General features: G+C 49.0%; 1 protein-coding gene across 4 annotated transcripts in view; it reads right to left on the reverse strand.

Moving 5' to 3' along the window:
• Window positions 1-14,469, reverse strand: part of MAP4K5 (mitogen-activated protein kinase kinase kinase kinase 5) — a 128,490-nt gene that overhangs the window by 77,150 nt on the left and 36,871 nt on the right. For all 4 annotated transcript variants that reach the window (XM_077324126.1, XM_077324122.1, XM_077324124.1 and 1 more), the window contains one exon: window positions 6,060-6,117. In XM_077324126.1, coding sequence (XP_077180241.1) covers window positions 6,060-6,117 — 58 coding nt within the window. The remainder of the gene's footprint in view (window positions 1-6,059; window positions 6,118-14,469) is intronic.

Genomic DNA, 14,469 nt, shown 5'->3' on the forward strand with positions numbered 1-14,469 from the left:
CATGAGGTGGCCAAAGTATTTGAGTTTCATCTTCAGGATCTGGCCTTCTAAAGAGCAGTCAGGGCTGATTTCCTCTAGGACTGACCGGTTTGTTCGCCTTGCAGTCCAAGGGACTCGCAAGAGTCTTCTCCAGCACCAGAGTTCAAAAGCCTCAATTCTTTGACGCTCGGCCTTCCTTATGGTCCAACTTTCGCAGCCATACATTGCAACTGGGAATACCATAGCCTTGACTAAACGCACTTTTGTTGGTAGGGTGATGTCTCTGCTTTTTAGGATGCTGTCTAGATTTGCCATAGCTTTCCTCCCTAGGAGCAAGCGTCTTTTAATTTCTTTGCTGCAGTCCCCATCTGCAGTGATCTTGGAGCCGAGGAAAATAAAATCTGTCACTATCTCCATTTCTTCCCCATCTATTTGCCAGGAATTGAGAGGGCCGGATGCCATGATCTTTGTTTTCTTGATGTTGAGTTTCAAGCCAACTTTTGCACTCTCCTCCTTCACCCGCATCAACAGGCTCTTTAGTTCCTCTTCACTTTCTGCCATTAGAGTGGTATCATCTGCATATCTGAGGTTGTTGATATTTCTCCCTGCAATCTTGATCCCAATTTGTGACTCCTCTAATCCCGCCTTTCTCATGATGTGCTCCGCATACAAGTTAAATAGGCAAGGCGACAGTATACAGCCTTGCCGAACTCCTTTCTCAATTTTGAACCAATCCGTGATTCCATGTTCAGTTCTCACTGTTGCTTCTTGACCTGCATATAAATTTCTCAAGAGACAAATAAGATGCTCTGGTATTCCCATCTCTTTAAGAACTTGCCACAATTTGTTGTGCTCCACACAATCAAAGGCTTTAGCATAGTCAATGAAGCAGAAGTAGATGTTCTTCTGGTACTCCCTAGCTTTCTCCATGATCCAGCGTATGTTGGCAATTTGATCTCTAGTTCCTCTACCTCTTCGAAATCCTGCCTGTACTTCTGGAAGTTCTCGGTCCACATATTGCTGGAGCCTAGCTTGTAGGATTTTGAGCATAACTTTGCTAGCATGAGAAATGAGTGCAATGGTGCGGTAGTTTGAACATTCTTTGGCATTGCCCTTCTTTGGGATTGGAATGTAAACTGACCTTTTCCAATCCTGTGGCCATTGCTGAGTTTTCCAAATTTGCTGGCATATTGAGTGTAGCACTTTTACTGCATCGTCCTTTAAGATTTTGAATAGTTCAACTGGAATGCTGTCACCACCACTAGCTTTATTGTTGCTCAGACTTCCTAAGGCCCATTTGACTTCACATTCCAGGATGTCTGGCTCCAGGTCAGTAACTACCCCACTGTGGTCATCAGGGATGTTAAGCTCGCTCTTGTATAGTTCTTCTGTATAATTTTGCCACCTTTGCTTAATTTCTTCTGCTTCTGTGAGGTCCCTACCATTTTGGTCCCTTATCATACCCATCTTTGCATGAAACGTTCTCTTCATATCTCCAATTTTCTTGAAAAGATCTCTGGTCCTCCCCATTCTATTGTTTTCTTCTATTTGTTTGCACTGTTCATTTAAGAAGGCATTCTTATCTCTTCTAGCTTTTCTCTGGAATTCTGCATTCAATTGGGTGTATCTTTCTCTTTCTCCCTTGCCTTTCACTTCCCTTCTCTTCTTAGCTATTTGTAAAGCTTCCTCAGACAGCCATTTTGATTTCTTGCATTTCTTTTTCTTTGGGATGGTTTTAGTTGCTACCTCTTGTACAATGTCGCGAACCTCCGTCCATAGTTCTTCAGGCACTCTGTCTATCAGATCTAATTCCTTAAATCTATTTGTCACCTCTACTGTATATTCGTCGGGGATATGATTTAGTTCGTACCTGAGTGGCCTAGTGCTTTTCCCTACTTTCTTCAATTTAAGCCTAAATTTTGCAACAAGAAGCTCATGATCTGAACCACAATCAGCTCCTGGTCTTGTTTTTATTGCCTGTATAGAACTTTTCCATCTTTGGCTGCAGAGTACATAGTCAATCTGATTTCTGTGTTGACCGTCTGGTGATGTCCATGTGTAGAGTCGTCTCTTGGGTTGTTGGAAAAGAGTGTTTGCTATGACCATTGTATTCTCTTGACAAAATTCTACCAGCCTGTGCCCTGCTTCATTTTGTACTCCAAGGCCAAACTTGCCTGTTATCCCAGTTATCTTTTGGCTTCCTACTTTAGCATTCCAATCCCCCATGATGATAAGCACATCATTTTTTGGCGTTGCTTCTAGAAGGTGTTGTAGGGCTTCATAGAACTGATCAACTTCATCCTCTTCAGCAGCAGTGGTTGGGGCATAGACCTGGATCATTGTGATGTTGAATGGTTTGCCTTGGATTCGAACTGAGATCATTCTGTCATTTTGGGGATTGTATCCCAAGACTGCTTTTCCTACTCTCTTATTGATTATGAAGGCTACTCCATTTCTTCTGCGAGATTCTTGTCCACAGTAGTATACCTGATGGTCATCTGAATTAAATTCACCCATTCCTGTCCATTTTAGTTCACTGATTCCTAAAATGTCGATGTTCAGTCTTCTCATTTCTTGTTTAACCACGTCCAGCTTGCCTTGATTCATGGATCTGACGTTCCAGGCAAGATCTACCTCTCTACAATTATCATAGGACATGGCGTCGGCACCTTTGGAATAAAGTTTGCGTCCAGTAGCAAAGTTAAGACCAACGCAGCTTAATTTTTGGGTATAAGCACACGAAATCTTATGCCCAGAATCAAACTTTGTTGGGTCTTCAGTTGGGGATGTTTTAATGATTGTCCTAAGTCGTCTTGAACAACAAGGAAAGGTGATATAAACATCTTAATAAATAAACTGTATTTATCTTTATTACACCAGGCAAGTCAATATACAGGACAGTGTATTCCATAACCAATGCATTGGGATTTTTAGACTTCTGGAATCACCAGAAAGAACTTGTCACACTGAACAGTATAGAACTTATAGAACAGGCTCCTGCTTACTGTCGCCTTGCCTATTTAATTTGTATGCAGAGCACATCATGGGAAAGGCCGGGTTAGATGAGTTACAAATTGGGATCAAGATTGCCAGGAGAAATATCAACAATAGATATGCAGATGATACCACTCTAATGGCAGAAAGTGAAGAGGAACTAAAGAGCCTGTTGATGCGGGTGAAGGAGGAGAGTGCAAAAGTTGGCTTGAAACTCAACATCAAGAAAACACAGATCATGGCATCCGACCCTCTCAATTCCTGGCAAATAGATGGGGAAGAAATGGAGGTAGTGACAGATATTATTTTCCTGGGCTCCAAGATCACTGCAGATGGGGACTGCAGCAAAGAAATTAAAAGACGCTTGATCCTGGGGGAGGAAAGCTATGGCAAATCTAGACAGCATCCTAAAAAGCAGAGACATCACCCTGCCAACAAAAGTGCGTCTAGTCAAGGCTATGGTCTTCCCAGTTGCAATGTATGGCTGTGAAAGTTGGACCATAAGGAAGGCCGAGCGTCAAAGAATTGAAGCTTTTGATCTCTGGTGCTGGAGAAGACTCTTGCGAGTCCCTTGGACTGCAACGCAAACCAACAGGTCAGTCCTAGAGATCAGCCCTGACTGCTCCTTAGAAGGCCAGATCCTGAAGATGAAACTCAAATACTTTGGCCACCTCATGAGAAGGAAGGACTCCCTGGAGAAGAGCCTAATGCTGGGAGCGATTGAGGGCAAAAGAAGAAGGGGACGACAGAGAATGAGGTGGCTGGAGGGAGTCACTGAAGCAGTAGGTGCAAACTTAAATGGACTCCGGGGAATGGTAGAGAACAGGAAGGCCTGGAGGATCATTGTCCATGGGGTCGCGATGGGTCGGACACGACTTCGCACCTAACAACAACATACATGGCACTATCGATCAGAGTCTATGTAACATACTATAAAAATAAAAACATCAAAAGTGTCCTGCTGGATCAGACCAGCAAGGATCCATCTAGTCCAGCCTCCTGCCTCACTCAGCGGCGAACCAGTTCCACTGGAGGTCCCACAACAGGGCAGAGAGGCCGAGGCCTTCCCCTGATGTTGCCTCCTGGCTCTGGGATTGAGGCTTGCTGCCTCTGAATGCGGAGATTCCCCTCAGTCACCAGCCCTACTGACCAGTGATGGATCTCTCCTCCATGAATCCCTCTAATCCCCTTCTAATGCTATGTATTCCTGTGGCCATCGCTACACTTTCTTGCTGCAAATTCCACGTATGCATCGCTTAATTATTGATTCATCATTTGAAACCATTTGTGATTCATTAAAAAAACAAAAACTATCTTGTTATGCTTCCGGGTGAACGTGTAAGGCATCCTCTCTCGAAGGAAGTACGCAGAGCAAAAAGACGACAGGTCAGGCAGGGAGGTTATCCGAGGGTGCTCCCTCCTCTCCCCGTCCTGCTTCGCATACCCCCAGGTCGGGCGCCGCAACCAGCTCTCTGGCTGAGCCACAGGGAAAGAGCAACACTCAGCGCAACTCAGGGAAGTTTGTAAACAGAGGCCGAGCCAGGAAATCTGAACAAAAGATGAATGAGAAGCCCAAATACCAGACAGCTAAGTCAGTTTAGGAGGCCGGGAGATTGTCAGGAGACAGATAATCCCTCTCCCCCCCCCTTCATTTATCACAGAAGCTTCATAAAGCATGCCTCTAATCAAACTGGTTGACCTTTGCTTGGAATCCAGCTAAGAGTCAGGAAACTCAACAGTCAGTTTGTTTGGTGTCCGGCCCAGGGGAGCAAAAGTTCTTGCTTATTTGCCACCCAGGACAGAGTCTTCAGAGCCGAGCGTCAAAGAATTGAGGTTTTTGAACTCTGGTGCTGGAGAAGACTCTTGGGAGTCCCTTGGACTGCAAGGCGAACAAACCAGTCAGTCCTAGAGGAGATCAGCCCTGCCTGCTCCTTAGAAGGCCAGATCCTGAAGATGAAACTCAAATACTTTGGCCACCTCGTGAGAAGGAAGGACTCCCTGGAGAAGAGCCTAATGCTGGGAGCGATTGAGGGCAAAAGAAGAAGGGGACGACAGAGAATGAGGTGGCTGGATGGAGTCCCTGAAGCAGTCGGTGCAAACTTAAATGGACTCTGGGGAATGGTAGAGGACAGGAAGGCCTGGAGGATCATTGTCCATGGGGTCGCGATGGGTAGGACACGACTTTGAGAGCCGCTTCTGATCTGAGCAGACGAGACTGATTTGATGGGCAAGTCAGGTCTGTTTAAGTCTAAGGCAGCTTTGCATGTTCACGTGAACCTGGGTCTGTAAGAGCCTAGCCCAACGCTCCCACCATGACCCCACGCCGGCTCTCCAAATCCTCTTCTCTGATGCCCAAGAGACTCTGAGCTCTGCATGTATCAGTCGCGGGCAATTATTATACCACTGAGGAAGTCCAACAACGAAACTAGTTATTACCTAGGATACTAGCCCCGGCTGTGTTTGATGATTATACTTAAAGAAGATACTGAAGACAAGACATTTTCCTTCTTGCCCAGCTGGTGCAATGAGCTCCCAGAAAACATCAGGGCCCTGTTGGAGCTTCCTGAGAGCTCTTCCACCAGGACTATGTTTGAGGCCAGTAAAACTACCAACAACATCTAACTGGCCTCCTTCTTGCACACACACACACACACACACATCCTTGAGGCCAGTAAAACTACCAACAACATCTAACTGGCCTCCCTCCTGTACACACACACACACACACACACACACACACACACGCACACGCACACACACACGCATCCTTATCCATTGTTGTTCTTCCAAGAGAGTTCAGGGCAGTACACGTCGTTCTCCCTTCCCTATTTCAGCATCATGAATCCAGTGAGGCAGGTTAGATTGAGCGTGTGTGATTGAGTTGAGGTCACCCCGCAAGATTCGAACTCGAGCCTCCGAGATTTTAGTCCAACATTCTGACTGTTTCACTTTGCCGGCTCAAAACGGGAGGAGGGAGAGCTTCAAGATACGAATGCGATAAAGAGGTTGTTAAGGATCCGCCACAAGCAGAACCACCCACGATACCCTTCCATCTGGCAGAACCGCGAACACAGGCAAGCACCTACCTGGTTCCAGTTTGATGATTTTTACTGCCGCCAGCTCTCCGGTGTGCACATTTCTGGCCTGAAAAACAAAACAGAACAACAGATTTAAACAGACTGTGGATGATGGGTCTTTCTGGGGCTACTCGTCATAGGGACTAAGACGAAGAGGAAGAGTTGGTTCTTATATGCTGCTTTTCTCCACCCGAAGGAGGCTCAAAGCGGCTTCCAATCGCCTTCCCTTTCCTCTCCCCACAACAGACACCCTGTGAGGGAGGGGAGGCTGAGAGAGCCCTGAGATTACTGAAGAAGAAGAAGAGTTGGTTCTTATATGCCACTTTTCTCTTCCTGAAGGAGGCTCAAAGCGTGGGACATGAGGCAGAACTGAACTGAGAAACCCCGGAAAAAAACCCAATCATGAACCATGGATCTTCACGCCATTGTTCAGTTTCGGTTTAATTTCTGTGAAAGAACCCTTGCATGATTTTATGGTTGGGGGTCACCACCACATGAGGAACTGCATTAAAGCGTCACGGCTTTAGGAAGGTGGAGAACCACTGATCTACCAGGACTGCTTGTAGTGGTACACCCTGATAATCAGAGCCCTAACGCTTTAAATTTTCTACATGCACGTCATCTAATAATTATCTGATTTGTTATTTTATTTTTATTTGTTGTCGCTGGACCCTCAAGCTTCAGGAAGCAGAGATAACTGAACATCTGTTAAAGAGGAAGCTCCAAAGGGAGGTGTGTGTGTGTGGGGGGGGTGGCCTTCACAAGCTGCCCACCTTGGAATGTCTCTAAGACTGCCGGCCTTTTACACTGGGCAAAGCAATTCCTTTCCTAATCGCTCCCCCCCCCCATCCCCAAGCAATCCCCACATTTTAGAGATGGATTGTTAACACTTCCGACAGCAGTTTACAGCTCCGCGGCCGCTTTATCGCTTCTCTTGCAGCCAGCGGTTGAAAAACAGGGTGAAGGAGAGAGGGGCCTGGCCCGCTTTCCTGCTCCTCCGGACACTCTCTTGACAATCCATCCCAGGCCTCCAAAGCCCCGGGCTGACCCCCTGGCAGCTGAAGGGGGTGAAAGGCCAGGAGGGTCCCCCAAATGCAGGAAGGCAGCTGTTTCCCTTCCTGGCCTGCAGGAAGCACATGACAGCTGTGCCAAAGCAGGGTACATTCAGTCCTTTGCAAGTGATAAAAGAAGGAGGCGGAGGGGGGGGGATAACAAAAAAATGGTACCAAAACCAGAGAGGGGGGGAGGGATGATGGGTAGCTGCTTTAGCTAGCTTGGCTTCATTTTGAAAGTGCCCAGTTTTAAATTTTTCTGCCTTACAAGAATGCTTTCTGCAGAACCACTACTGAACATTTCAGGGGCGAGTCCTAGGGGGTGTTTACATTTGGTGGGAGGGGGATAGAGTTGCCCGTTCCCCTCTGGCCACCAGCAAGGGAGGGGGGTGCAGGGTTATGTGCTATTTATTTATCATATACGACAGGGGTAGTCAACCTGTGGTCCTCCAGATGTCCATGGACTACAATTCCCATAAGCCCCTGCCAGCAAAGGCTGGCAGGGGCTCATGGGAATTGTAGTCCATGGACATTTGGAGGACCACAGGTTGACTATCCCTGATATACGGCATGTGGTACAGCCAAGAGAACCAAGGGCGGCCTGGCAGCCAGGTAAGGGACTTTCGGAGGTGCTCTGCCATGGCCCGCCTCCACGTCCTGACCCCTGCTGTTCCTTGGAGGGACTGCCATTCAAATCCTTGGAGGTCTCCCATCCAAATACTAGCCCGGGTTGGCTCTGCTTAGATTCCGAGCTCTGGCAGGGTCGGGGTGCCTCGATTATTCAGATCTGGGTTCCCATCTCCACACTGGGAGTCTCCTGGAGGTCTGGGGATGGAGCCTGGGGGAGGCAGGGAACTCAGTGGGGCACGGTGCTGAAGAGCAATTCCAGGAGGATGCCCAGGAGGCCTGCAGGCTGGCATCCCCAGAGAGGGCACATTCTGGAGGACTGGTGGCTACTGTAAAACGAAGCTTAAAACTGCAGGAAAATGTTAAGGAGGAGCAGGCCGGACGTCTGCCAAGGAATTCTTTGCCACTGTTGATATGCTGGTCAAAAAACTACCAAAGGAGAAGAAGAAGAGTTGGTTCTTATATGCTGCTTTTCTCTACCTGAAGGGGTCTCTAAGTGGCTTCCAGTCGCCTTCCCTTTCCTCTCCCCACAACAGACACCCTGTGGGGTGGGTGAGGCTGAGAGAGCCCTGATATCACTGAAGAAGAAGAAGAGTTGGTTCTTATATGCCGCTTTTCTCTACCCGAAGGAGGCTCAAAGCGGCTTCCAGTCGCCTTCCCTTTCCTCTCCCCACAACAGACACCCTGTGAGGGAGGGGAGGCTGAGAGAGCCCTGAGATTACTGAAGAAGAAGAAGAGTTGGTTCTTAGATGCCGCTTTTCTCTCTAACCAAATGAGTCTCAATGTGGCTTCCAGTCGCCTTCCCTTTCCTCTCCCCACAACAGACACCCTGTGAGGTGGGTGAGGCTGAGAGAGCCCTGAGATTACTGAAGGAGAGTTGGTTCTTAGATGCCGCTTTTCTCTCCCAGAAGGAGTCTCTAAGTGGCTTCCTCCGCCTGCTGGGATGCTGCTTGCAGACTGCTGGTCACGTCTACCCTGATCTGCAGCTTACTTAGATCCTCATCCCGCCGCACTCTGGTTAGACTTGCTGCTTCCATCCTCCACCGCAGGCAGCCTCTACTTCTGCCTTTGATCCTGCTTCCTAAGCAGGGGGGGGGGTTGCCTTTTTCGAGACTCCCAGCCCCAACCTTGTCCGGGCACCCTGCTTTCCAAGCTGCTGAGCAACTCGTGCTGAGGAGGTTTATTGCTGCGAAATCAGAGACGCAGAGGCTGTGCTTCTGGCATCGGTGTCCTCGGTCTGCAATCAACCACCACCTCCTGGCATTCCCTTTTGCACTGGGAACTTGGTGCCCACGCAAGACAATTGGCCAGTTTCTAAATTGGCTCGGGCTGCCAGGGGAGGGGAGGGGGCTCAGCAGGCCTTTTGTAGCGTTGGGAGCCTTTTCGTTTTTTGAAAGCAGCCCCAGGCGATTGTGGATTCTGTACACTCGCCCGGCTGGAGATGGGGAGAGACCGCCGTGACAGGCTCCATTATAGTGGCAGTGGGAGGGGGGGGGCATCGTAGAAAACATCGCCTGAACAGAGAGTTTACAGACTGCATTCAGTAAAGAGATCTTTTGAACAGCCTTTCAGGCTATTTTTTGGGAGGGGGTATCAAAAAAAGACCTTTGCAGCAAAAAGAGGATGATAGAAATAAAAGAAAAATGAGTCCATGGTACATCTTTTCTTCTGCCATACACAGGCATACATCAATGGGTATGTTCCGATTTTCTGGGCACGTTTCAACTGGACTTTACTGTATGAAATGGCAAAATGAAGAAGAAGAAGAGTTGGTTTTTACTGGTTCTTATATGCTGCATTTCTCTACCAGAAGGAGTCTCAAAGCGGCTTTCAATCGCCTTCCCTTTCTGAGAGAGCCCTGATATTATTGCTTGGTCAGAACAGCTTTATCAGTGCTGTGGCGAGCCCAAGATCACCAAGTTGGCTGCATGTGGAGGAGGAGCAGGAAACCACAACAATAAGATGAAGAAGAGTTGGTTCTTATGTGCCACGTTTCTCTACCAGGAGTCTCAAAGCGGCTTCCAATCGCCTTCCCTTCCCTCTCCCCACAACAGACACAGTGCGAAGGAGGGGAGGCTGAGAGAGCCCTGATATTACTGCTCAGTCAGAACAGCTGTATGAGGACTGTTACTAGCCCAGGGTCACCCAGCTGGCTGCATGAGGAGGAACAGAGCATCAAACATGGCTCGCCAGATTAGAAGCCGCTGCTCTGCAGTTCTGAACGGCCACCCCATTGCACCAACAGTGAATTCACAAGCCCAGAGGGTCTGAGAAGAAGGCATTCTTCCTGACATGCAGAAGGTGCTGAGTTCAATCCCCAACACAGGATCATAGATCTAAATGAGTAGCCGTGTTGGTCTGAAGGAGCACAATAAAACCAGAGTCCAGGGGCACCTTTAAGACCAGCAAAGATATATTCAGGGCGTGAGCTTTCGAGTGCAAGCACTCTTCGTCAGAGTTTGAAGGGCCGACCCCCTGCTCAATGCAGGATCCGCCTAGAGCAGGGACAGCCAAACTGACTATAATTCCCATGAGCCCCTGCCTGCATGGCCAACTGGCATGGGGTCATGGTCATTGTAGTCCATGGACCTGTGGGGAGCCACAGTTTGGCTGTCCCTGGCCTAGAGCCTCCCTGACAAGTCTGTCTAGCTGCTCCTTGAGGACCGCCAGCGAGGGGTGGCTCACTACCTTAGGCAGCCCATTCCACTGCTGAACGACTCTAAGTGTAAAAACAAATCCCCCTTAATATCCAGCAGGTACCTTTCTACCCCCAACTCAGGCCCGTTATTGGGGGCCTTATTTTCTGCTGCCAGAAGAAGAAGAGTTGGTTTTCATGCCCACTTTTCTTTATTCCAATGCCCTTTCTCTTCCTCTCTGCACGGCAGGCACCCAACGAGGCAGCTGACTGGCCCTCGGACACCCAACAGGCTTCTGGAGAAGGAGGGAGGGCACTGACCCTGGTCCACGCGGGATCTCAACAGGAACGGCTGCCTGCCCTCCTCCAAGTGCCAGCCTTCCAAAAAGTTCGATTTGGGTGGGTGGCCGGGTTGCTTTGAAGCAGGAGAACAAAGCTTGAGTCCGGTGGCGCCTTTAAGACCGACACAGCTTTATTCAAGGTCTAAATTTTCGTATGCACGCATAATAAAATAAAACTTTGTTGGTCTTAAAAGTGCCACTGGACCTTTAAAACACCTTCAAGCTGGCGTCAAAACAATGCCAGTGAAATAAAAGTGGACTGGAAATCCCGCCAGCAGGCTGCTACCACAGAAATCCCGTTCCATAGGGCCTGCCACCCCACCTCCGAAGACATGGGGCATGGCAGAAGGTCTCCGGGGCGGGGGGAGAGGAAGGGGGCTTTCACTTGAACACTTCTAATTGTGCCTGGTAGCTTGTGGGAAGCCAGGTAAGTGAGGGATCAGTACTGGAAAGAAATAACTGTTGAGGGCTTGTTACATCTAGCAGAGCGAGGTAGAGCCAAGCAGAGCATCCCCCCAACGGAAACCTAGAACTTGGGGCGACTGAATGACAGAGTTCTCTTAGAATAGCGATCCCCAACCTGTGGGCCACGGCCCACATGTGGTCCTTCGACTAATTGGAGGTGGGCCCCGAAGGACGCCTTCCCCCCCCCCCCCGGCCCTTTACTTCATCCCTCCCCCCAGCCCTTTACAACACACTTCATTGTTGTGGCGTGTCTGTATCTTATTTTGAAGGGATGTTTAAACATCACCATAGCGATCAGAGAGCGTCAGGGCAGTGGTTGAGAGTAGAGGAGTAAACTACCCCCCCCCCCACCGGGCCTCAGTAAAAGGCGTTGAGTGGTCCCCGGTGAGTGGTCCCCAGTGTTGAGTGGTCCCCGGTGATAAAAAGGTTGGGGACCACTGTCTTAGAAGGCTAGGGATGGTGCTCAGTCGATTCTCGCTTTTGCACACAAAGGGCAGGTTCTCACTTCCTGGCTTGGTTAAAATGCACACAGGACTGCGCACAAGGCAACTGAACTCCTGCTTACACGCATTCTGAGAAGATTTAGTGAAGCCTGGTGTCGTGCTTAAGAGCGGTGTCTTCTCATCTGGCAAGCCGGGTTTGATTCCCCGCTTCTCCTCCACATGCAGCTTGCTGGGTGACCTTGGGCTACTCACAGTCCTGATAGACCTGTCCTGACCAAGCAGGAATCTCAGGGCTCTCTCAGCCTCCCCTCCCTCACAGGGTGTCTGTTGTGGGGAGAGGAAGGGAAGGAGATTGTAAGCCACTTTGAGACTCCTTCGGGTAGTGAAAAGCGGCATCTAAGAACCAGCTCTTCTTCTTCTTCAGTAATATCAGGGCTCTCTCAGCCTCCCCTCCCTCACAGGGTGTCTGTTGTGGGGAGAGGAAGGGAAGGAGATTGTAAGCCACTTTGAGACTCCTTCGGGTAGTGAAAAGCGGCATCTAAGAACCAGCTCTTCTTCTTCTTAAGTAATCTCAGGGCTCTCCCTGCTGTGCACAGGCCCAGACTCCACCACTGTGACCAAGTACCAACCCTTCTCTTCTTAGTTATTTTACACTATTGCCTAGCCAAAGATAAGCAGGGCAGCTGCCTGGCTGTATTGATCTGGCTGCACCTCTACATCCCAGAAGTTAGGCAGAAGTCCTTAGGAAGTTTGGAAGCAGAGCACAAAAGGAACAGTGACTCCATCTTTTCCTCTTGGCCTCCCAGGTTCCCAGAAAAGCTGGATCGGAGCATGAGGCATCATCCTCAATAGCTGGTGAGATCCTTCCAACACCACCACAAGAACATCAGACCAAGGGTCCTTCTAGTCCAGCCTCCTGTCTCACACAATGGCCAACCAATTCCTCTGCAGGGACAACAGGACAGCGAGGCTGAGGTATTCATAGAATCATAGAATCCTAGAGTTGGAAGGGGGCATATAGGCCATCTAGTCCAACCCCCTGCTCAACGCAGGATTAGCCCTAAGCATCCTAAAGCATCCAAGAAAAGTGTGTATCCAACCTTTGCTTGAAGACTGCCAGTGAGGGGGAGCTCACCACCTCCTTAGGCAGCCTATTCCAATGCTGAACTACTCTGACTGTGAACATTTTTTTCCTGATATCTAGCCTATATTGTTGTACTTGTAGTTTAAACCTATTACTGCGTGTCCTTTCCTCTGCAGCCAATGGGAACAGTATCCTGCCCAAATTACAACCTTTCAAATACTTAAAGATGGCTATTCCCCCGATGTTGTCTCCTGGTTCTGGGATTCAGAGGATTAGTGCTTCTGAGTCGCCATTAATAGAAATCCTCCATGAATCTATCTAATCGCGTTTTCAAGATGTTTATTCCTGTGGCCATCACTACAGCCTCTGGCAGCAAATTCCACGTTTTATTTCCACGTGAGCCTTTGGGGAGGGCGGTATATAAATGTGAAAATTAGTTAATTAATCACTCTCCGTATGAAGTAGCATTTCTCTTTGGTCCATTCTGAAACTACTGCCCATCAGCTTCATTGGCTGCCTTGTGACGCATCTCCACATCCTGTTCTTGATCTTCCTCCCCAGATATCAGCATAACATCTGCTCCGAATAAAGTTCATTTTCTGGCTTACTAGCAAGGTCTATAGCAGAGGCGGCCAAACTGTGGCTCTGCAGATGCCCATGGACTACCATTCCCATGAGCTGGCAAGGGCTCATGGGAATGTTAGTCCATGTACATCTGGAGAACCAGTTTGGCCACTCCTGGTCTATAGTTTCACGAGATGCATTCTGCTACCTCTGAGTTATGATTTTTACTCTGTCTTCTGAGGTGGTGGTAGATCGCCCCAGTTTTCCAACAGCCTTGCCATCTAAGCCAGCGGTTCTCAACCTGGGGGTCACGACCCCTTTAGGGGTTGATTGACCCTTTTCCCAGGGGTCGCCAAGGCCGCCACCACTGCTGCCGCTGTGGCACCCTCGGTAACCCAAAGGGTGTCACGGCATTAGGAAGGTTGAGAACCACTGATCTAAGCAAAGATCTCGTGGTGGGAAGGTCAGACATTTTCTTGAGCGGGTCTGTAATGCAACACAGATAAACTGAGGCTCCAAACAATTTAGTGCAGGGATCCCCAACGTGGCACACGCCAACACTTTCCCTAGTGCCTGCAAAATGGGTAGGGCAAGACTTCTGATTGGCTGAGCAGATTTTTAAAACAATGTTCCTTTGGCCACACCTACCACCAAAGCACAAGAATCTCTGTTCTCTGCCTGAAGGGAAGTTTTGTGTAAGCAAGAGATTTTTTAAAGTGCATTACAAAAGGAATCCTGTTACACAGAAGTTCTCCCTGAATTGTCGATGGGTTACTATTAAAGAGCCTCTTGTGGGGCAGAGTGGTAAGGCAGCAGACATGCAGTCTGAAGCTCTGCCCATGAGGCTGGGAGTTCGACCCCAGCAGCCGGCTCAAGGTTGACTCCGTCTTCCCTCCTTCCGATGTGGGTAAAATGAGTACCCAGCTTGCTGGGGGGTAAACGGTAATGACTGGGGAAGGCACTGGCAAACCACCCCGTATTGAGTCTGCCATGAAAACGCTAGAGGGTGTCACCCCAAGGGTCAGACACAACTTGGTGCTTGCACAGGGGATACCTTTACCTTTTACTATTAAAGTTAGGCATAACCTCACTTCCTGACATTTTTTAGTTGGCTCTAACTTCTGCGGCAGCCATTCCATGGAAGCCCAGGGGTTCCCACAGGCCCTCAAAGGACCCCTGCCTCAGTGACAGACCAGAACCAATGGGAT

Source organism: Paroedura picta, chromosome 2, assembly GCF_049243985.1.
Source record: "Paroedura picta isolate Pp20150507F chromosome 2, Ppicta_v3.0, whole genome shotgun sequence".
NCBI classification, from domain to species: domain Eukaryota; kingdom Metazoa; phylum Chordata; class Lepidosauria; order Squamata; family Gekkonidae; genus Paroedura; species Paroedura picta.